The sequence below is a fragment of the Leptonychotes weddellii genome, chromosome 8, assembly GCF_054177405.1.
Source record: "Leptonychotes weddellii isolate Sample4059 chromosome 8, ASM5417740v2, whole genome shotgun sequence".
NCBI classification, from domain to species: Eukaryota; Metazoa; Chordata; class Mammalia; order Carnivora; family Phocidae; genus Leptonychotes; species Leptonychotes weddellii.
The window spans coordinates 56,088,543-56,112,462 of record NC_138376.1 but is presented as its reverse complement, the minus strand read 5'-3'; the positions used below and the strand labels follow the sequence as shown (position 1 = coordinate 56,112,462).

At 41.0% G+C, this 23,920-nt stretch overlaps 1 protein-coding gene across 1 annotated transcript in view; it reads left to right on the top strand.

The window, feature by feature from the left end:
• The window catches only part of IMPG1 (interphotoreceptor matrix proteoglycan 1), a 94,013-nt gene that overhangs the window by 57,357 nt on the left and 12,736 nt on the right, over positions 1 to 23,920 (top strand). The window contains 3 exon segments of the mRNA XM_081829356.1: positions 8,207 to 8,349; positions 8,352 to 8,713; positions 11,368 to 11,587. Coding sequence (XP_081685482.1) covers positions 8,207 to 8,349; positions 8,352 to 8,713; positions 11,368 to 11,587 — 725 coding nt within the window.

Genomic DNA, 23,920 nt, shown 5'->3' with positions numbered 1-23,920 from the left:
AATAGAGAGAAAAATATTGATTATTTCACTTTGCAAGCCAGAGCTAGAAAAACAACTTCTTCAATAATCTTGGAATAAATAATTCAGAAGCCATTCAGAATTGAATTATGAGCATGCTATTAAAAGCTACAGCATCACTGCATGTCATATCCATGTAACAATTACTTCATTTGTCCCAAAATGTTTATTTCTTCAGAGCAGACAATCAAAAATTTTATTAAGGCCACCAACAAATGAGGGAAAGAATTAGATGGGCTATTTTTCCAAATGCATCCTCAAAATTTCCTTGTAGGGGTCTGATTTTAAATTGAAAGTTATTAGAGATATGTTACTCACAGTGAAGAAAGAAAGTAATCAGGTGTGTTGCAGCTCTGAGATCTGTAGTTTTTATATTATATAAGGCAGAGTTTAAGTCTAATAAGAACTCTCACATTCAGCATTTTTTTAAGTGAGGGAAAAGTGTAATAAACCAAACTGCAAAAAAAGTGCCTTTGTTGATAATTTGGGAAGAAGAATGCCTCATGCTAGAATACATAGACATGGATATTTCATTCTAATGATGACCACTGGTTGAGGGGACACTCATCCTTATAGCCTTGGGCTACCTCTCTTAATTACCCCGTTAAATCATTTGAGAAGCCATAATTAGTCAGATACTTCAAGACTCCAATAATTCACATCAAGTAGCAAATGCAGAGTTTATCATCAGTTGGGAAAATATAAAATGGCTTAAAGTAAATGGAGAATTTTTTTAAAATATCCATGTATAGTACCTAAAACATAACAGGTGCCAAATAAATATTAGTTTCCTCCTATCCCATCTTCAATCCTGCCTCCCAAGATTCTAAGACTAGACTTTGAGGCATAACCTCATAGAAACATCTAACTAAAACAGTAAGAAAACACAACAAAGTTCCCCAGGGTTTACAATTTAAGATTCTTACCAGCTTCAATTTTAATCCAGATGTTATTTAACATTATTAATAACAACAAAGAATTGATAGTAAAGTATTTTGCTTCTTTGGTGGCTCTGCTCAAGACTTTTACTTAAAATACAGATACATTTGAAATTTCACATTTACTCCAGATAACCATGAAGCTGTATTTTTTTATCTGAGGTTTACAAAATATCTATATCAATGAGAAAAACAGTAAGTGTTTATTTATATTGAATGACTAAACGGTAGGCTTTTTAAAAATAGTAATTACCAGGGGCACCTGGGTGGCTCAGTCAGTTAAGCATCAGACTCTTGATTTTGGCTCAGGTCATGATCTCAGGGTCATGAGTTCGATCCCTGCGTTGGGCTCCATGCTGGGCATGGAGCCTGCTTAAGATTCTCTCTCTGGTGGGTGGGGGGATGTGGGATAACTGGGTGATGAGCATTAAGGAGAGCACTTGATACAATGAGCACTGGGTGTTATATGCAACTGATGAATCACTAAATTCTACCCCTGAAACTAATAATACACTATATGTTAACTAAATTGAATTTAAATAAAAATTAAAAATAAATAAAAATAAAAATAAAAGTTTTAAAAAAATTCTCTCTCCCTCTGCCCCACCGCCCCCCACATGCGTGCACTCTCTCTCTCTCAAAAAATAAAATAAAATAAAATGTTAAAGGATGGAAAAAACTACCAAAAAAAAAAAAGAAAGTGAATAACAATGCTAAAATTTTGCCACTCAGAAATAACTAAATGATACCTATCATTTCAAATATCTCTCAATATAATTAAAAAGATAAAAGGATAGATAGAAGTACTTTTATAAAAGTGGAATTTTTCTGCAATGTCATCCTAATAAAATGGACTGCATTTAATTTTACTTGACTTTAATAGAAGAAAAAGAAACTGAAATGACATGCAAGAAATTGCTGGATTTCAGATAAATATTTCCTTACCTAATGACATATTCATTCTTAAGAAATCCCTAAAGAAAAATTACCTAAAACATTAATTTGGAGTTATTATCATTTATACTATATGTATCAACACTAGGCATTTTTGATGTACTGCTATGAAAGATAAATTTATCAAAACACTCATAATCCCGGGCGCCTGGGTGGCTCAGTTGGTTAAGCGACTGCCTTCAGCTCAGGTCATGATCCTGGAGTCCTGGGATCGAGTCCCACATCGGGCTCCCTGCTCAGCGGGGAGTCTGCTTCTCCCTCTGACCCTCTTCCTGCTCATGCTCTCTGTCTCTCATTCTCTCTCTCAAATAAATAAATAAAAAATCTTTAAAAAAAAAAAAAAACACTCATAATCCAGCCATCTTCACTCCCCCCACATCCCAGTTTTGGTAGTTTGGTGAGTATTTTACAATTGTCACATTTCGTAAGTTTAAAATTGGTTCTGTAGTCACAACTTTTATGGCTTCTTGGACAGATTTTCATATTTAAGTGGATTTAAGTCTCACTCTCAAACCTTCTACCACAGCTTCTACATTCCTGAGTTCTCTATTTTATCTTTGAGTTGGCTGGAATATATCATGAGAGAATTATTTTCAGAAGGGCTCATGGGTGCCAAAGTTCCTGAGGGCTTAGCTACTAAAAAGAAAACTATTTCTCTATTCACAATACTTCTAACATCAAATGTATGGAAGGGTTTTCAATGTCAACCAGTTCTCCAACTCTCCAGACATCATCTGGATATCGAAAAATTCAATATAACACTAACTAGCCAGAGTTGGTGCAGACCCCAAAGTTAAGCACTCAGCTCCACAAGACTTGCCCCCCACTTTAGGTGCCAGGCCCAAGTCCCAAGCTATCACTTATCACTTGTACTTCTGATCAACCAGCTGTAAGTGTCTGTCAATGGATGAATGGTTAAAGAAATTGTGATGTGTGTGTGTGTGTATATATATATATATATATATATATATCTGCAGTGGAATATTATTCAGCTTTAAAAAAGGAGATTCTGCCATTTACAACAACATGGATGAACCTGGAGGACATTACGCTGAGTGAAATAAGCCACAAAGAAAAAACGGCATGATCATACTTATATGTGGAATCTTAAAAATTCAAATACCTAGAAGCAGAGAGCATATTGGTGGTTACCAGGGGCAAGGACCTGGGGGAAATGGGAAGATATTTATCAAAGGATATAAAGTTGCAGTTATACAGGATGAATATGTCTAGAGATTAATGTATAGCATGATGACTGCAGTTAACAATACTGTATTGAATACTGCAGGAAATTTCAAGTGTTCTTGTCACAAAGAAAAAGACGGTAACTATGTGAGGAAATATGTTAATTAACATGACTGTTGCAATCATTTCACTATGTGTATGTATGTCAAATCATGTTCTATACCTTAAATATATACAATTTTTACTAAAAGAAATAAAATTTAGAAAAATAAAAAATAAATTGGGGTTCCCACAAGCCCCTTCTCAATTTCATAATTTGCTATAATGGCTCACAGAACTCAGGGAAATACTTACTTATGTTTATCAGTTTCTTTAAGTCAAGTCACATTAAAGTGTTCTGACAAATACAGCATTTTGCTATCTCACACCTCCCCACTGTGCAATCCCATTTACCGAAACTAGTCTCTTAACTCAGTTAGCTATTTCTTCTGGCATTTACTCTTCCTGTAATTTTAAATAATATGTATTTTTTGAGTCATCAGTTTTATATATCATTTATTGTCTTTCTGTTATTGTAAATAAAGGTCTATGTTTCTACAATACCATTCTTCTGCTTCCACCATCTTTCCAAAATGGTGATGACTATTATTAAATCAATATTCAGGATTTATATTATATATTCACAGCTGATCTATTTGCTCTATGTTTCCTTTCTGTTTTCCTAGAGTTAATGTTTTCTTTGATTTTTTTTATTTGCTTCGTTTCTTTGTATTTAATAACTATTCCCAAACTTTCCATTGACTTTTCCAACATACTTTTCCACATCAGGTAACTTATCACTTCCAATTTTCAGAGACCTTCTTTTCTTTCTCTCTAGATTGCTACTCTCTAAGCCTTTTGAACAGCTGTAACCTGGGACTCTCCTCTGCTATCATCCTTAGAATTTCCTTGGCCTTTCTACTGAGTTGGATTCCCTGATCCCTAGATCTCAGGCTTTCTCTCTCTGGATTTACTCTCTTGTCTTGTAGAGAACATCCTCCAGTAGTTTCGTCAAGTTAAACAATTTACCACAGTGGCAGAGGGTTTGATGATACAAGTATTCTATATACTTGTCTCTGCAGTACCTATCTCTCTGAAAGACCTCTTGACCACCTCAGGGGATTTCCCTAAGTTTTTTTCAGTATCCCATTTCTTCCTATTTCTTGGTTTACCATCATTTTAGGTGAAAACATCCTAGAAAGGGATGCCTCGGAGGAAATTTTTGAGACTTTGGGTGTTTAAAAATATCTTTTGTCACCCTCACACTTGATTGATAGTATAGAACTCCATTCTAGCCATGCTGCCCTCCCAGCCATCTGTTACTGAAACATGAAAGACACCCTTCTTCCTTTGGCTTTCTCATTTGCATTTGCTGCATGGCTAAACTCTCTTGCCTCCTTCAGGTCTTGCTCAAATATTATATTCTCAGTGATCACTCTACATAAGTTGCCAACCCAACATTCTCACCCCATTTCCCACTTTACTTTATTTCTACAGCACTTATCACAACTTGGTATACTATATATTTCCCATTGTTTATTTGTTTACTTTCTGTCTTCCTCCACTAGACAGTAAATTCCTTGGGGTCAGAACTTTCATCTGTTTTGTTCACTGATATATTCCAGCACCTGAAACAGTGCTTGGCACATAGTAGGCTATCAATATTTATTTGTTGAATGAATGTATAATAAACACTTATTTCGTATCTCTATACTATGCCAAAAAGGAAAGTAATAATTTTCTTGTTATGATAAATAAGAATGGATTTGATTGATATAGAATTAAGCAATTTGTTGGTCATGCCACTTGAATATTTAAAAGAGATTGTGGAATCTCTTTTTAGATTTTTAAACATAAAATAGAACCACTTGATTTTTATGACAAGTGTGTGTATCTTTTTCTAGAAGCATTTAAAATATTCTTTCATCTGTACTTGTCCCTCACACCTTGCTTATCTTCTGCTTTGCCTTCCTTTAGCTACTAGTAGGGCTTCTGGCTGCCCCAACTGTGCCCATCTTCACCCATTACCAGCATCTTCACCGTGGGTTTCAGCTAAACCTGAATTCATATACTTTGGTTCAGACCATTTTATCTGTGGCCTTTGCTTTTGGATAGGTCTCCTGCCCAGAAAGTGGCCAAACTAGCCATTTCTTCTACACCCAGCAGCTGGAATTCTAACCAGCACCCCACCATGCACACTAACATAGAAGCACACCCCACACCCTCACAGGAACCCCCCACACACTGTAACATAACAGCTAAAAGTCAAGTTATTTTGAATCTGCTCATTTTGTATACCACATGATAAAATAAATGGCCTTGGCTTTTAGTGCTTGACTTCTCTGTTGCAGTGTAAAAAACTTAACGTTGAAATGGCCTGTGTCGATGACATGTCTAATTTTTACGTAAACATCAAATGAAAACATAATTGTTTAAAATACATTTATAAGTAGTGATGAGGTTTGACAATATTTTTATTTCAAAAGAATTAGCCGTAGCCTTAATAGTTTCAATCTCAAACCGAGAGAGAATAGAGTCTTTTAAAACCACACTTAAATAGGACTGCTAGATTCAACAAAGAAAAATACCAGGTGCCCAGCTAAATTTGAATTTCAGATAAACAACTAACAATTTTTTAGTGTATTTTCCATTGAGAATCCTGCACTTTATCTAGCAACCCTACATTTATTTTTTTAAAAGATTTCATTTATTTATTTGCCAGAGGGAGAGCAAGAGAACAAGCAGGGGGAGTGGCAGGCAGAGGGAGAAGCAGGCTTCCCTCGGAGCAGGGAGCCCAGTGCAGGGCTCAATCCCAGAACCCTGGGATCATGACCTGAGCCAAAGGCAGATGCTTAACCGACTGAGCTACCCAGACATCCCTAGCAACCCTACATTTAAATAGCCAACTGTTCTATCAGTGAAAGAGCTTTGTTAGGTTTATTTTGAATGTAAAAGATTAATTTTAAAATGCCACAAAGGGAAGGAGTTAGAAATTCACTTTTTTTGGTTGGTGACATTAAGGCAGCAGACTATTTTAATCTGGCTAAAGTCTATCTAGTAACAAAAGTGTGAGTAATAAGATGCTGGCCCAGGAGCAGAATGAAGATATCTGTCATTGTGCTTCTTCCCAGACCCTTATCATCTGGAGGAGCAGAAAGACCACATCATAGGAACATAGGTTCATAGGCATTACCCCATGACACAAAGAAGTCAAATCAAATCACTGATAGTACTTGCAACCTTTTCATTTATTCATCCCAGATCCTTCTATGGATGTCTTAGTCAGCTCAGGCTGCTGTAACAAAATACCATTGAGTGGGGGGCTTAAACAACAGGAATTTATTTTTCACAGTTCTGGAGTCTGGGAAGCCCAAGATCAAGCTGCCAGCTGATCTGGTCCCTGGTGAGGCACTTCTTTATGGTTTGCAGAAGGATGCCTTCTTGCTGTATCCTCACATAGCAGAAGGAGAGATCATCTCTGTGTCTCCTCTTATAGGAGCACTAATCCCATTCATGCTGGATCACCTTCATGGCCTAATTACCTCCCAAAGACCCACCTCCAAATACTGTCACATTGGAGATTAGGGCTTCAAAGTATGCATTTGGGGAAGATAGAAAACACTCAGCCCATGGCAATGAAGACTTGAATAAAACTATGGGTGTATATCCAGAGAGATCGTGGATGTTAGAAAACATCATTTCTGATAGTTGAATAACTATGGATGAACATGCCCAGACATTCTCCTCAGGTGAGAGAAAGGAGGGTACTTCTCTGAAAGCTGGGTACGTTCACCAACAAGCAGGTTTTACTTTAAGAAACTAATAAAAGTAATATGATTCCACCTTTCAGAGCTGTTTATCACTTGGAGTTTCAGTTTGGGTGATTGCACTCTAGTAAATTAGCTGACTGAGAGTCCAAAGATTATATCTGCATCCAGACAGTCCATTCATCATGCTTAGCATTCGGATTTCAACCCAGCTTTCCCACATATTTGCCAAAATTCCACTGAAGTAATCACAGAAAGCTCCTTGTTTTGATCTACCTAATGCCTTAAATATTGTCAGTGGCTCTGGATTTAGGTTTATTGGAATATTTTAATAACCCGCCAATCTCTTTATCTGAAAGTCTCATATAAGTACTTTCTTAGTTCATAAATACTTACTGATTTTAATTTTGTACCAAAAAGAGAATAGACTTTAGAAGTTTTTTTTTGTTGTTTTTTGTTTTTTTAAAGATTTTATTTATTTATTTGAGAGACAGAGAATGAGAGAGAGGGGGGAGGGTCAGAAGGAGAAACAGACTCCCTGCCCAGCAGGGATAGACTTTAGAAGTTTGATGTGTTCTTACCCAAGGAAGAAATGCAAAGTGGCAGTAGAAATTATCAAGTTATTCTCACGTAAAAGTAAAAAAACACTTAAATACTATCAAATATTTAACAAGTTGTATGGCCAATATAAAGTTCAAATTATATGTGTCACCCACACCTTTACTTTCTCAAAATCATTTTGCAAATTGGCAAGTTATTCAGTCAGATTATCCAATTTTGGAAAAGCATAATTTAAATTTTAAGTGGTAAAACTACCAAAATGTGATAACTCGGATCCAAAAAATCCAAATGCATAAAATGCAGGCTTGCATGATTGGAAGGTGAATAAAATTTCTGGGCCCAATCTGCATAGCTAATTGGCTGGGAGTTCCAGATGGCAATGTGGGATACAAATCTATTCTAATGCCATCTGTGTTTTGGCACCACCTGGTGACCTAGTCAGTTTTTACCATCTGGTCCCTAGGTGTGTTGTTTCTGGCTAAGCAGAAATTTTAGGTTACTGGTGGTCTTTTAGTCTCATCTATCTGGAAATACTTGGGCCTGAATAAAGTGAGTACAGGTTTGGACACAGGACTGCCTATCCTTTCTATACCAATTTCTTCTTCTTTAAAAATATGACATTAAAACAATCAATGCAAATGCATTGTTTTAAGTCTAACTTTGGATTTCCTTTTTTGCTTTCTCTTCTTTGGGGAAAATACCTGGACAAAATTAACTGGCCTCAGAAGCTTTTTCCACAGACAGTTCTTGGTCTTCACCTGCTAAGGCCTCTGCTTCGCTATCAGGCACTCTACCTTTCTTTACTGCATCCAGCATCTTCTCTCTGACTGATCAAAGTGCCACAGACATAATGCCCGTTGACCAGACAGTACTAATCCCAGAACTAACCACCCCACGGATGGCTATTCTGCCATCAGCCAGTCAACTCTGGAAATTTCACATTCAACTGCATCTTCAGGCAGCCAAGATATTGTGAGAGACTTAGACATAATGGCTCTAACTAACACTCCTGCCTCCTCTGAGGTACCAAGACTCAGTGTGGATGTTTCTACCCCAGGTCATTTCTTGGAGACTACCACTCCCAATCCAGCTTTACAGTACATCACCACTAACTCTATGACCGTTGCCGCCAAGGGCCAAGAACTGGTAGTCTTCTTCAGTCTGCGAGTCGCTAACATGCCCTTCTCCAACAACCTGTTCAACAAGAGCTCTCTGGAGTACCAAGCTCTGGAGCAACAATTCATACAGCTGGTGAGTAAGCACTGCTTCCAATTCCCTGCGTGTCCTTTCTTTTTTTCTTGTTACTTTATAATATCATCACTGGCTGTCTTGAGCAATGAACGTTGGAAGAGACAAGCCTCTGACATAGCTGTTGCTGAAGGTATTCAGCTAAAGTGTGGGGATGGATTCAGATCCAATAAGCAAGTGAGTTCTGCGGTGGACACTCCAGGCAAACCCTGCCACCCAGCCCCATGAGATCTTATCCTTAAGATCTTTTCATTATAGTTATTCCTAATGTAGTTTTCCCAGGAATAATACATAGCCACCCAAGTACTGAATGTGGAATTTAAAAGCAGCATGAGCAACCTTTCCCTAAGTTATAATGCCACAGGCTGTTTTCTAGCCATCAGATAGAAGGATTCAAAACTCGAAGGGTCCAGAACAGATGAGGCTGAGAGTTCAAGTGTAAGGACTCCTTTCTTAGTTCCCCTTAAGTTCTTGTAAAACTAAAAAATAGCTAAATGGCATATCATCCCTCATCCCTAACAAAGAAAATGAGATGAAGATCATGATGGCATATATCTTTAATTATACAATACTCCTAAAACTCACATGTTTATTTTGTTTCTACATGTACAATAAGAAACACACATATAATAAGAAATGCTCAACCATGTGATACCTGTATGCAGTCACAGCCAATTAAAGTCAAGTACACAATACAAAAATCCTAGAATTTCTGAAAATAACAGAAAAAATATTTGTAAGCTTCATATAAATTAAATCATTATGCACATTAAAACCACATAAAAACCAAGGTCTTCAAGTGAACTTTAAAGGAAGACTTTGTGCAATGTCCCCCAACCCCAGTAAGGTGAGGTGAGTAGATACCAGGACAATCTCAGGAAACAGAGTCCCAGTGCACCTAGCTCAGGTGTATTAATTAGGGTACATGCTGAGCTTCCATATTGAAGAGATCAAAAATATAGTAACTTAAATATGGTGACAGATGGTAGCTACACTTTGGTGAGTGTAGCATAACAGATAGACTTGTTGAATCACTATGTTGTACACCTGAAACTGATACAACATTGTATGTCAACTATACTTCAAAAAAATATATATATAGTAACTTAAATAAGATACAAGTTTATTTCTCTTCAACTTGATGGGTAGGGCAGTTCTGCTCTACAGTGTCATCCAGAGACTCACATTTCCTCTGTCTTATAACTCTGACAACCCCAATGGTGTCTGCTCATTCACACAAAGCTGAGTCACGGGTAAATCCCTGTTTCCATTTGTGAGAAGGGGCAAGAGAGGAAGCCCAGGGCAAGCAGTTTCATAAGAAAGTGAGTGATACCAAAGTTGCCCACATCTCTTCCACTCATATTATGTTGATGGGAACTAGCACATGGCCATATCTTGCTGCAAGGGAGGCTGAGAAATGTGGTTTCTAGCGAGGCAGCCTCTGTCCTGTGAAGAAGAAAATGGATTTGGGAGAAGGGAGCAGCTAATCATCTGCATACTAAAGACAGGGAATTCGCACCAGAGGCCAATGCAATGCTAAGATGCAAAAAATGAGCCCAGTCAATGTAAGTAGGAGAGTACTGAGAGTAGACTGAGAAGTTCCACACTTTGTATAAAATTTCATTTTATTTTTACAATAACCTGTGGGAGGGGGGAAGCTACTGGCATGTGGGCAAGATTAGAGTCAAAATTCTGGTGCGGTGGGGACAGGGACAAGAAAAAGTAGACCTGGGCTAAGCCTGGGAGATTGTAGCTTGCATCTGTGTACTCTCTGTGTTCATAGGTTTCAGTTTATTAAAGAAGGGGTTAACTTTCAGCACCAAGAACAAGGCAGACACTGCTGAGTTTCAGACATTTCTGAAAAGGGATCTCAGGGGAGGTGGTGACTCACAATACGCAGGTGTAGGACTCTGAAGCACAATGCCCGTGGGCAGACTTTTGAGATTATTAAATTACAATTTGGAAAAGGTCCTTAGGGAACCACTTTTTCTTCTTCCTTACAATTCAGATAAGGGCACTGAGGTACAATACAATGGATAAATGGTTTGATGAAGGTCACACAGCTAGCTGGGGACAGTTCCAGAACTGACACCCAAGTCCCCTGACTGCCAGTTCCCTGCTGTTTCCATTGCGCAGCCTATGCATTGACCGTGAAACATGTCCTGCATAGACAGACAAGCTGATGTGTAAGCTTCACATCAATAGGTCACTTCAATAGGTCATTTCAATTGGTTGCTTCCAAATAGATGTCCCATTTATACAGGCGGAGGTCAGTCTGCTCCTGGGCTCAGTTTAGAACATGTTTTTATTTGTTTGAATTTTTTTTTTTTAAATAACTGAACCTGTCATTCCTGCTTTGCTGATAACATTGGCCTAGATTTCTAAAAAATCCTCTGTTCTACAATTCATCGTGAAGAAAATCACTGCCATCCATCTCAATAGACAAATAGAAAGGTGGAAATATGGGACATAATCAGTGCAAATAGATCATTAAATAGTCGTGTTCTGCTTTCACATTAAATCCAAACACAAAAATAAAGACAATCAAAAAGGAACTGAAATTTATGCCTCAGATAATGAGAAGTGAGTATAAATGGAATTAGCAGCAGCTGAGCACTTAGAACACAGTTAAGGGTAAACCACCTTTTATTTTGCAGCTGGTTCCCTATCTACGCTCCAATCTTACGGGATTTAAGCAACTTGAAATACTTAACTTCAGAAATGGGAGTGTGATCGTGAATAGCAAAATGAGGTTTGCTAAGTCGGTGCCCTATAACCTCACCAAGGCTGTGCAAGGGGTCTTGGAGGATTTTCGTTCTGCTGCAGCCCAGCGACTTGACCTGGAGATAGACAGCTACTCTCTTGACATTGAACCAGGTAAAAAATCCAACCCAGAAAATGGTGAGAGTTTTTTTGGTTTTGTTTGTTTGTTTAGCAAATGGTTCAACTTTGAGGCCACAAAAATCAAATTAAAATCCCACTTGTTAAATAAATAACATTTTGGAAGCTAATGGATCACCTTATTAGAAAGGTAGGGTCCTAAACCACGCAGGTTAAAGTTTTCCTCCATCAAAAAGCAGAGAACAAACACACCTCATGCTTCACAATCTGGGAGCTTTAATTTCACCCTCAGAACACAACTTTTGCTGTGCCTTAAGAGATTGTTTTTGTTGTTGTTATTTTTTAATGTTCCCCACAGCCAAGCTAATTTGCATTCTGCTAGAAGTCAGAAGCACTTTTTTAGCAAACTGCAGCAACCTGGAGGGTTTCTACCTAAGAAAACTTCCAGTCATAGTTAACTATCAGAATGGCCTCCTAATAACCAATTCAGGATGAAACGAAACAGTGTCCTGAGGAAAGAAAACTAACCATTAGACCAAAATCCAAACTTGGAAAAAAAGCCACTGCACCATCACCAAAGAAAGAAGAAAATAATGTCCCTTCCTATTTGTACACCCTACATCAGCTTCCGTGTGCAGGTTAAAACAGAGAAGTGTTAGAGGTGAAAACTTTTAAAGATAATGGGGGTTAGTCCAAAGCTACATAATAGAAAGCAAATATCGTTCTGATAATAAAACACTGTGTGTGCCATTCTAACCAGCTACGCCCAGACTAGGAACCGCTGCAGCCATTACTTTCAAAATTCTGTTTGCTAACCAATAAATTCCCCAGGGTGCCGAGGGGCAAGGCTCCAAATCTACTGCCCAGGAGACCTTCTAGTCGGGTTCAAAACAAAGCTTCCTAATTGGCTATGAATTAGTGAAGTGAATCTTTAACATCCTCTCTGGCTTTCTGTGGACTAACAATGAAGGCAGAGGGAAAAGGCCTTGGGCAAAATGCAAACAAAGAGGCTCAGTTGGGAAACACTTATTTTTGACAGAGCAGAACTTTGAGCAACTTTAAGAAAAATTGCCTCCTATTTCAGTAAACAGGCTCATTAAAAAGACAGATCACCCTTAGGCACTAAGTCCGGGAGTGCTTACCTCTGAACAGGGGCAGCTAAGAAAGCCCTGAGGACCCCGTAAAAAAAATCAAAGACCTCCTAAATGCTAGTAATAGACTGCCTCTTCCCCTGAAAACCACCTCAGAACTGAGAAGGAACCAGAGGGTGCCTGCCAGTTAGGATCAGGAGACCAATTTCTTCAGTCAACTGAAAGCAATGAACAGGGACGGCTACAGAACTTGGAAAGCATAACAGAGGTGAGGGTCCAATCTCCTCCCTTCCTTCCTCCTTTGGAGAGCTGACAGGCGACTTAGAGACCCATCCAACAACATGAGAAGGTCAGCACCAGGAGCCAGGTTGAGACAGGGGAGAACACCGGTGTGCTGACATGAAGACGGGCTTCTCAATGGAGGTACCACTTAAGCAGTGCCTTAGAAACTGACAGCCGGAAGCTGGTGTCCCATTGCCAGAGATGCAGAGGGGACCCTGGTGATGCCGGAAGGAAACGCAGCATAGCAATGACTTTGGGGGGCCATAGTCTTGAATGTGAATCCCATGCGCTAACAGCAGCACTCAATTTCCACAACTGGAAAATGGTGATAGTAAACAGTTGTGAGGATTAACTGAAAGAATGTTTGCAACACCCAGCACACCGTTGGACACATCGTAGTCGACTAAGGAATACTGGTAGTTAATATTGTAACGTTGTCGTTATTAACTTGATTAGTAATTTGTGATCTGCATAGGGTACCCTTGAGAACAATAAAAAGTACCCTGACAGGGTATTTGTGTGGAGGCTGGAACGGAAATTATGCTTATTTCCTGGGACTGGTTTGACTATGTAGCTTTTCCTCTAAGAAGCCAAAAGCAACCAAAACGAAATGCTGTGAACTTTGGTTTCACTCCCTGCTGGAGCCAAATTTATACGGAGCTATCCCAGAAACGCCTCCAGACTGCCTCGTGTACTGTGGGGTACATGGGCAATTTATTCTTTTAATGGTAGAACAACAGGGGAGGCCAGAGCACATGGGACAGCCGGGGACATTACCTTACGCTATTTCTTACTAGATACTGAATTTCTGATACATTGAAAACTCACAGAATAATGGATGGATGGTTGGATGGATGGATGGATGGATGGATGGATGAGGTCTGCCAAGAGATGGCTGTAGTGAGCCAGCTAGGACGTAAGTAAAGCCTGAACCAAAGAATTTAAGGACAGCAGAATTAGAAAGCAAATAAGGATTTTATAAAAGTTAAAAATATATAACAATGTAACTTTACAGATTACTCTATATATATCAAAATAGATAAATCCAATACCTAAAAGGGTTCCTATTTACTGGGAAAGGCACTGTGCCAACCTGCCCCCAAAAGCATTCCTTCCAATCAACAGGGGGTGGGGAAGGAAGAAGGTACAAACAGGCAGGGAGTAGAGGTGAGCTCCTTACTGCCCCCCTAGAGATCCTGGTTTAGTTATTTCCCCAAAGGCAAAGGGTAGACTTGCCCAAGTAACCAGCAAGTGGTTGATTATCAGACCTTGACCATCTTCTACATGCTTAATCCAAAACAATAGACATTCATCCACCATCATATAACACATGAATACATGGAAGTCACTCCCTACCCAAAAGAACTTGCAGGATGGCCAAAGGCAGATCAGAACGATCAGACCTCTGCCTGTTTCATTCAAAAAGACTGTGTAATGAGCACTTTCTGATGTGCCACATTTAGCTGCAAATTTCTGAGTTTGGGAATCACTGAGGCATAATGAAGAAAGCACTGAATTTTCCTTTAAATCCCATTTCATTGAGACCTAGTGTCTGAAGGCAAGAGAGAATTCAGGGCTAGAGATTAATATAGAGAATTCTAGCCCCTCTGGGCTGGTCTCCCGCAGTGGTGGTTGGTGGTGGCGAGGGCTGAGCAGCCAACAAGATGGCCAGTACCAAAAAAAAAAAAAAAAAATTCAGTGACACTTGGCACAATGGCAAGGAAGACCTTATTCAAGGAGGGCCATCTCCATGGATGTAGGGACCACTGCAGTGGAGTCTTGACGTAGGGGAGAGTGGACTTAGCTCCAAGTACAGCATGGGCAAGTGGAAATTTATAGCGAAAGAGCAGGATGGAGGGCAGTGGACAGAACTTACTAAGAAGAAATTCTTCTTGCTAAAATTGGACAAAGAAGAGGGGAACACTGAAGCTCAAAAGTGGAGGCCAAATTGAGAATTTCAGGGGAGCCTGAGTAGAGCTTCGTCCTGGAGAAACTTCATCCGCACCAGAGCTGGAGCGACAGGATGCCAGGCACACACATGTTGGTGGCAGCAGGGCGAGCTGCCGTTGGGAGGGTGGTGGCGGCGGAGGACGGACAGGCGGCCACCCAAGAGCGAGTAGCAGTCAGGCACCCACCCTGACGACAGACCTGCACACCCCCACTTCATCCTCACACTATCCACCACTCCTCCTCCCTGTTCACATCCTGTTCCAGTCCAGGCAGGGACGGCCCCAACCCTAAAACACTCACCACCATTGCTTCTCAACAGAGGTAATGAACTTCTTATATCTATTAATCTGCTTATCTTATAAAACTTCTTGAACCTGAATTTTAATATACTATTCAAAAAACAAACAAAACAACCAAAAATCTATAGATACAATAAAGTGTTTCTAGCCTGAGTTCTCCTGTATAATTTTAGTTTGGGGGAACATGCACAATATTAGTATTGTGATCATAGAAAAAAGTGGGTGTCCAGATTTTAAGATAAATTGAGAGAACAAATGCAGATGATTTTCAGTAGTATTCTTCCTTTTTTTTTCCCTTTAATCTAGAATATGACAGCTATTTTGCTCCTAGGTTTTCAATGTGACTTGACTGATCCAGATTTTCTCTTTTTGGTAGTAAATTGGAGGTAAGCTGTCATGGTGATTGACAGGCAAGCTGATTAAAATGTCCTCCTAGTACAACCAACCAGTGCAACCAGTGATCATGTTGCCTCTCAGGTCCCTGGACCCCAAGTGAAGATAATTACTTCAGGTTCCTTGGACTCGAATTCCAGTTTACACAGCCCCTGGCTCAATTGCTGGCATAGCCTTTTCTAGTGTCTAAGGCTTGGGCTGATGTACAGCAATGCCCAGCCCCCAGCATGTAGTAAAAGAGGTCTGAGGGGCACTTAGAATCAAAATTCCAGAAAATTCCAGAAGGTCATCTAGCAAATACAAGAAACCTCCCTGATTCATGTTGGATCTTGCCAGTGTTTGCTTGAACTCATTGGTACTGGTCCAACCTGTTGAGAAAACTCTCCCTGAAAGAGAATTAAAACGGGAAAACTTTAGAGAGAAAAGGGGCGGCTGCAGGAAGTACCATGTGCCGGGAATAAATACCCAGCTTTGTCTCTGGGAGAGAATCCCAAGAATCTATGCTTGGAAAACAGAGAGGGCATCCTATAATTTTAACCTTTTCCCAACCAGAATGGCCAAATACAGCAACACTTACTGTGTGTCTCACCCCTTGCCCTTCCTTACGACCTTCTTGGGAGAAACAGGAGATCAGAAGCAGACTGCACAACAGTGGAGGTTCTCCCACCTCATATCCAGTGTTGCCCAGGCCTGGGATCCACCAGCCCTACCCATCCCTTCCTCGCCCAACCTCCTCCAACCCTTATCAAAGAATAATCCTTAAAATGTGAAAAACAATAATTTTCATACAAATAGGTAGTGAGCGTATATCAAAGTTTTATTTCACTCATTAATAAGGGAATCACTAGGATGGCAAATCTGGTCTAAAGAGGCTCTGAAAATGGGAATTCTGTATAATCAGAGAACAAAGCAGAATGACGAAATAAGGATGTCATGCTAAATAGGAAACAGGAAGTACCATCATTTTGTTTTATCCATTTTCTATACAATACCTTCTAACTCTCAGGAGTTGTAAAACACCATCACCAAGAGCAAATGGTAAATCAGACAAAGTTGCTGCATTTTAGGGGTCAGCAAAGTGTGCCTTCAAGGGCCAGATAGTAAATATTTGGCTCTGTGAGCAAAAGGCAAAATCGAGGATAGTATATGTAGGTACTTATATAACCATTTAAAAACCTAAAAGCTTACAGACCGTAAAAATGCAGGCAGCTGGCTGGGTTGGCCCACAGGTAATCCCTATTTGCTAGGGGGACTTGTTAGTGCTCTAGCATGACTTTTTTTTTTTTTAACTGTATTATTCTTTTATTGATGGATATTTGTTTTGTATCAGTTTCTATTAATGAACTAAACTGCTGTGAACATTCTTTTTTTAATTGTTATGTTAATCACCATACATTACATCATTAGTTTTTGATGTAGTGTTCCAGGATTCATTGTTTGTGCATAACACCCAGTGCTCCATGCAGAACGTGCCCTCCTCAATACCCACCACCAGGCTAACCCACCCTCCCACCCCCCTCCCCTCTAGAACCCTCAGTTTGTTTTTCAGAGTCCATCATCTCTCATGGTTCGTCTCCCCCTCCGATTTCCCCCCCTTCATTTCTTCCCCTCCACTCTAGCATGACTTTTAAGGTTAATGCAGTCCACGTTTCTCCTTATTTCCAATTGTTGGATGGTTTTTATTAAACCACCAGGGTCTTACTCCTTCTGGCCCTTATCTTTGCTGTTACAGAAAAGTTAGACAAGTAAATGATAATGCAATCATGATTGGGTCCCTGTTCATTCATATATTAAGTAAGTAGGGATTATCTGCTACCAGCCAGGCACTATTACAGGCACTAGAACCCCAAAAGTGGATTCCTGCCCTTAAGGAGTTAAATGCCTATCAGCCAAGAGAAATAGATATATATGCAAAGAGCTATAATCAAGTCTACTAAATACAATGATCAGGATATGAACAGAAAGATTATGACGCACAAAAGAGAGATTCATTCATTCTAGAGGCCAGGGGATGTCATGACAGTCTTTCTCGACAGATGGCGCTATTGAGTGTGTGATACCTTGGGGAATCTCCGTGGTCGACCTGGCAGAGAAGGGTGGGGCCCGGCTCCTCCAAAAAGGGCAGGAGGAAGATGCAGACACTTCTGGAAGTTTCAGGGTACTTCAGTTATTTCACTGTTACAGCAGCTTCGGACACGAAGTAGGGAAAGAAGGGAGCTCAGCCTGGAAGGGAAAGGCATGCTGAGCCAGCGCATTTGAAGCCACGTTGTCTAAAAGCCCCTGTTCAATCTATGTGCACCTAATTTGGTGTCCTATTTTTCTTTTCTTTTCTTCCTTTCTTTTTTTATGACTATGGTCTTTTACAGTTTAAACTTTAATAAAATTTTGTAAAACTCAAAAAGTCTTCAAACTAAGTACTAAACAGTCCTTAAAGTATTCTCAAAATTACAAAATGAAAACATATAATTTGGGGGAACCTGGGTGACTCAGTCAGTTGAGCGCCGGACTCTTGATTTCAGCTCAGGTCATGATCTCAGGGTCCTGGGATCGTGCCCAAAGGCCTCCCCACTGGGCGTAAAACCTGCTTAAGATTCTCTCTCTCTCCCTCTCCCGCTGCCCCTCCCCCCACCTCTCGTGCACACGCATGCACTCTCTCTCAAAAAAAAAAAAAAATATATATATATATATAGTTTATCATTCATAAAATATTGCCAATTTTGAAAATACTTAACAAAAAGATATAGGTAATTACAAAAGCTACATAGATTAATTCATTTAAGTTTTTTAATGCAGAAAACAAAGCAAAAATTAATAAGCTATCTTAAGGATATAAAAATACTCCAAAAATGTTTTTGGGAAAACCAGTTTTACAGAAATGGACATTCGGTAAACTGATTGCTATCCTATGAAGTAGAGGCCAGAGGCCAGTGTGGAAAATATATATTTGAGAAACTTCAGTTGAAACCAGAGAACAGGTGAAAAAATGGCCCAGGACAAGGTGTAGGGCAGGAGAAAAGGAGAACTGGGACTGAATCTCTGAGGAACCCCAACACTTCATGGGGAATAGAAGGACTGTCATTGAAAGGAGCCAAAGATGGTGTTGCAGAAGCCAGGAAGAGAAAAGAGCAAGGAGAGACAGCAATTTCAGCAGCTGTGAGTGAACGATGGGTGGAGGTCATTTAAGCTGACAGTCCAGAGGTCCCTAGAACCCTTCGCAGAAGCAATCTAGCAGAGTGGCAAGAGCGGAGGTGAGATCTTAGTGAGGTTGGGATAAAGTAGAAAATGAGACCGTCCACATGGCCTGTCCCCCTCCTGTCTTACAACTTAGAACAAGGCTCCTACCCTGCCACAGAGACTGGGGGATAAGGGATGCTCTCTTCTTTGATGGTTCTGTTTCAAAGGAACAGAACCTAGGTCCTTGGGGAAGACAGTCTTGAGTTGTAATACTGCCAAGAAGCTTTAAAGAAGATTGACATCTCAAAGGAGCAGAGAATGAATTTACAAGTTTTGTAAACTACTCTTTTTTTTTTTTTTAAGATTTTATTTATTTATTTGACAGAGAGAGACACAGCGAGAAGGGAACACAAGCAGGGGAAGTGGGTGAGGGAGAAGCAGGCTTCCTGCTGAGCAGGGAGCCCGATGTGGGGCTCGATCCCAGGACCCTGGGACCATGACCTGAGCCGAAAGCAAATGCTTAATGACTGAGCCTCCAGGGTGCCCCTAAACTAACTACTCTAAGAAAAGGGAAGTCAGGGGTCTAGAGTTAGTCAAGCTAAGAGGAAGGTTAAGGCAGTCTTGGTCAGAGGATTTAGCAGTTCTTTTCTATGCCCTGATTTTACCATATTTACAGGCAATGCCCAGATAGACCACTTATTTAATTCTATTTGCAAAATTTGAAACAAAATCCAATCAAGTCTTTTTCATTTGTTTTCTTTTGGCATAACGTCAGGGTGGAAATGTAGTTTGTGGTGGTAATCCTGGGAGGGGGGAATATGATTCCGTTGTTACTTTTAGACTAAAGAGAAGAGGAGAAATTTTGAAACTTCTCATGAGATTTCTAGGTGAGTATCATTCCACATTCAGATCAGCATCTGAATTCCTGGATGTGTCTCTAAATGAGGGCCAGTAATCGGTTAGGCCAAATGACATCTGCAGAGGGGCAGACACGTAAGAGAAGTGACACAGGGTTATCACTGCGTGTGGTTGTCATTCAGCTTTTGAAAACAACCCAAATAAATGAATCTATGATATAGAAAGTATAAACCAGTGTTAGAACTATCTGTGATTTATCAACTGAAAAACCAAATAAAATCACAGCTGCTCAGGATTCTGCCAGCATCCTGGCAGCTAGAGTTGTCTTTCATTTAGGCTGCTCTGAAAATTCTTTAGAAGCATGGAGGGCTTTTATGCCAGTTAGCTGTACAGGTTGAAGATTTCAAAAATGCAAAACTACACATACTTATTCTAACTCACTCTCTCCTTGAATTCCTAAGAAGTCTCCTCAAAAATGGGTAGATTGCAAGGCTGGTAACAGTGAACATTGAAATTAATTACAGTCTCGGGACGCCTGGGTGGCTCAGTCGGTTGGGTGGTTCAGTCGGTTAAGCGGCTGCCTTCGGCCCGGGTCATGATCCCGAGGTCCTGGGATCGAGTCCCACATCGGGCTCCTTGCTCAGCAGGGAGCCTGCTTCTCCCTCTCTCCCCCTCTGCTTGTGCTCTCTCTGTCAAATAAATAAAATCTTAAAAAAAAAAAAAATTAATTAATTACAGTCTGGCATCCAGGATGCTTCCAGCCAGAGCAAACTCATTTTATCGGGAAAGTTGCATAATTTGAAAGACTCCCATTTAGTCGCCAGCTCTGAAAAGGTAGTAGATGTCACATATCACAATAGTGACAATAAAAACAATAACTATTAATTGACACTATTTGACACTAATTGACACTAATTTTAATCTTAATAAAGAACTATGCAAAGTAGGTATTTCTCCCCATTACACAGTTGGAGAAACTGTGTTCAGAGAAGTGTAAGTAACTTACCTTTTACTTGCCACACAATCACCGAGGGCTGCAGCTGGAACTCGGTGGCAGTTCTGTGTGCTTTCTTCAAGTCTGTCTACTGCCTCTTTATAGTCTTTTTGGGTTTTTTTTTTATGATTTTATTTATTTTTGAGAGAGAGAGAGCACAAGCAGGGGGAGGGGCAGAGGGAGAAGCAGACTCCCCGCTGAGCAGGGAGCCCGACATGGGGACTCAATCCCAGGACCCCGGGATCGTGACCTGAGCCGAAGGCAGATGCTTAATGACTGAGCCACCCAGGCGCCCTATAAAGAGTCTTATCAGCCCTCCTACTGGCTATACAAAGGTTGTTTATTTAGAAAAAATGACAACACACTTAAGTTTAATCCTAAATGAATTGTTAGATTTCACATTTCACCAAGTGAAATTTCCTATAGTATTTTGTTATATTCTTAGAAAGCCCCCCCCCCAAAAAAGTTCACTTTTAGAAACAAAAGTCCTGAACTTCTTAATGCCCCCTTCACATGTACTATTGGCTCTGCTAGGAGTGTCCCTTCTGAGCTGAGGCACCCACAGGAATTCTCCTTCCAGGAGACTCTCCCAGCCTCTGCCCTTGCCCTCTGCCCTCTGTCTCTGGCCCCGTGTCTTGTTTTTACCCTGTTGCCATCCTGTGCTTCCTGGCTGTTAACCTACCTGCTTCCATGAGGGAACCCCGATATTGCCTGGACCACCAGGTACCTTTAGCCTTCTCCAGAGTTTCAACCCGGGCCCTCATCCCACACGTGAGCCACTGCATGGAGCTTCCCTAGGATGCTCCGGAATCCTTCACGGAGGCCCTGAATGCAAAGCCTGCATGGAGCAGCTGCCGGGCCACCTCCCACAGCCCCTGCGTTCAGAGCTCTCCCTCCACCAGCTGATCCTGGGACACTCAGGTCCTAGCACCGATGCACCCAAAATGCCTCAGTTTGGCAGATACAAATAATGACCAAGAGCAGAAATAATTCTTGAGTCTCTCAGCCAGGGCAAGATGTGTAAGGGCATTCACACATCCATTCACAGAAGAAAGTTGCTGAGATCCTAGGATAAACAGTTTGTGGTTATTGTTCTTGAGAACAGTGGATAATTAAAACGAAACCCAAAGTTTTTCACATTACATGTCCCTTTAACCCAGAAAGATCTCCCATTAGTAACTTATTCAGTTCCACAGATGTGTGTTAAGCTCCAGCCACATGCATGGTGGGTGCTATGCTGTGTACTCTCTTATCATCTAATGATTATTCTCACCCTAATCCTGCCCTTGAGCCATAAAGCATAAGCAAAACATGTTTAGCCAATAATAAAACAGTGAAATATTAACTTTAGTTACAGATTTTTTTTAAAGTTCTTTTGATCACTGAATGCCATCAGCAGTTCTAGAGATATGTGTCCCGCTAATGTTCAGCTGTGCGGTTCCCGTAGGACACCTAGGACGGGAGATTTATATTTGAGCTGCAGGGACATTAGTGATCATCTGGTTTAAATAACCTATTTTATAGAAGGCCAAGTGGGACTAAAGATGCTAACCTACTTTCCCAAGTCCACAGACGGATGCTAGCATTGTTCCCCCACCCAGGGCACCTTCCTGGAGGCTGCAGCACCAACAGCCCCGACGAGCGGACTCGCTCCCTCTGCTGGTGCAGCGAATCCCAGAATGTTCTCAGGATCTGGGAAAATAAACCAGATGGGCCTGTGTGGAAGGTGAGGTCCCTGCATTATAGCTCAAAGGCTATAGGCATATTTATACAGATTACTGAGTGCTGAGCACCAAACACTGTATTAGGGTAACATTCACATCTTGAGAAGGAAATAGACTACCAGTGCTGCGTTAAGATTTTGTGGGCTCTAGGCCTTTCCTGAATATTAATACAAATATTAACATTAATTAATAAAAATACTTAAAATTAGAGGCACATGGGGGGCGTAGTCAGTTCTGCCCCGGTCTCTTGGTTTCCGCTCAGGTATGATCTCAGGGTCCTGAGATGGAGCCCCGAGATTGGGCCCCGTGCTCAGCGCAGCCTGCTTGAGACTCCCTCTCCTTCTCCTGCTGCCGCTCATGATTTCTCTCTAAAACAAATTTTAAAAATCTTTAAAATCAATCAAATTAATAAAAATACCTAAAATCATATCTTATGACTGTTGGTATAAAAAGGAATATCCAGCGTGGATTATATTGTTTTTTTCTCATTTTGAAGAATTTAAAACATGTTCTTGAGCACTTAAGAGTATGGGGGGCCAAGCGTGTGTCCTGCGCCCTGCAGACTACCAGTGGTTGGGACAGGTTGATTTGTCATTCTATGCTGCTCTAGGCAAAGACCTCCCCTCATGACCACCAACGAAACTGAGACCTCCAAGCCTTGGCTATGAGTTGGGAGGGGAGGGGACGCTTGGGGACGCTGGGCGCCAGGGCGCGGAGGGCCCGCCTGCATCGGACCTCCGGAGCCCTAGCTCTGCCTTACGGGAAGGGGAAAAGATCCAGGAGTTTCCACCACCCTCCCCCAGCCGTCGCGGCCCGACCTGTCGCGGTCATCACGCAGTACTAATGGCTCTATCTGCGGTACCCTGGAGTTCCTTCCGCCACCGCGCGAATTCCTTCCAGACTTCTCTTCCCTCCACCAGTCCGCACGGCACAGTGGTTTTTAAGAAGACAGAAAGCAGTTGGGGCTCTTAAAATTTCATCCCTTAAATCTATTCCTACTTCTGTTGCTATTGAGCGCCATCTAGCGAACACTCGGTTTCATCACTCTGAAATGGGCTGCTGAAGGGCTTGGAGAGGCGGCGTCCCTGCAAAAGACGTTCCAACAGGTCCTCAGCCCAGGCCAGCCAAGGGGAAGCCTGAGTTTCAGCCAAACTGAGCTGAAATCTTGCCTTAGGACAGGACCCAATCAAAGGAGATGCTTCACTTCCTGCCCAACACGTGAGTGTTGCCGCAGAGTGCAAGAGAGGGGCATAATGAAATTATAAAGAACGGGGCAGGAAGGCAATCAATCAGTTCGGGGGCAAGTGACAGGACCGTCTGCTGTACGTGGGAAAGGGGCGCCGTGCAATGAGCTGGGGTTAGAGACATGCGCACCAGACACCCTCAGAGGCCTGAGAGACTGGGAGAGTCTTTTTTCAGGCCTGACAAGCATGACAAGAAGCTTGAGAAAGACAGTCTTGGACCGTCAGGGACCTATGAATTTATAAACTGCTTGGTGACCAAGACCATAATCTTTTTAATGTTAACTGTAAAATGTCTGAAAGTGTTCCCTGCAGGCAAGGGACATTTATTTAAATGGTTTTGATCACATGATGAAGAGCTAA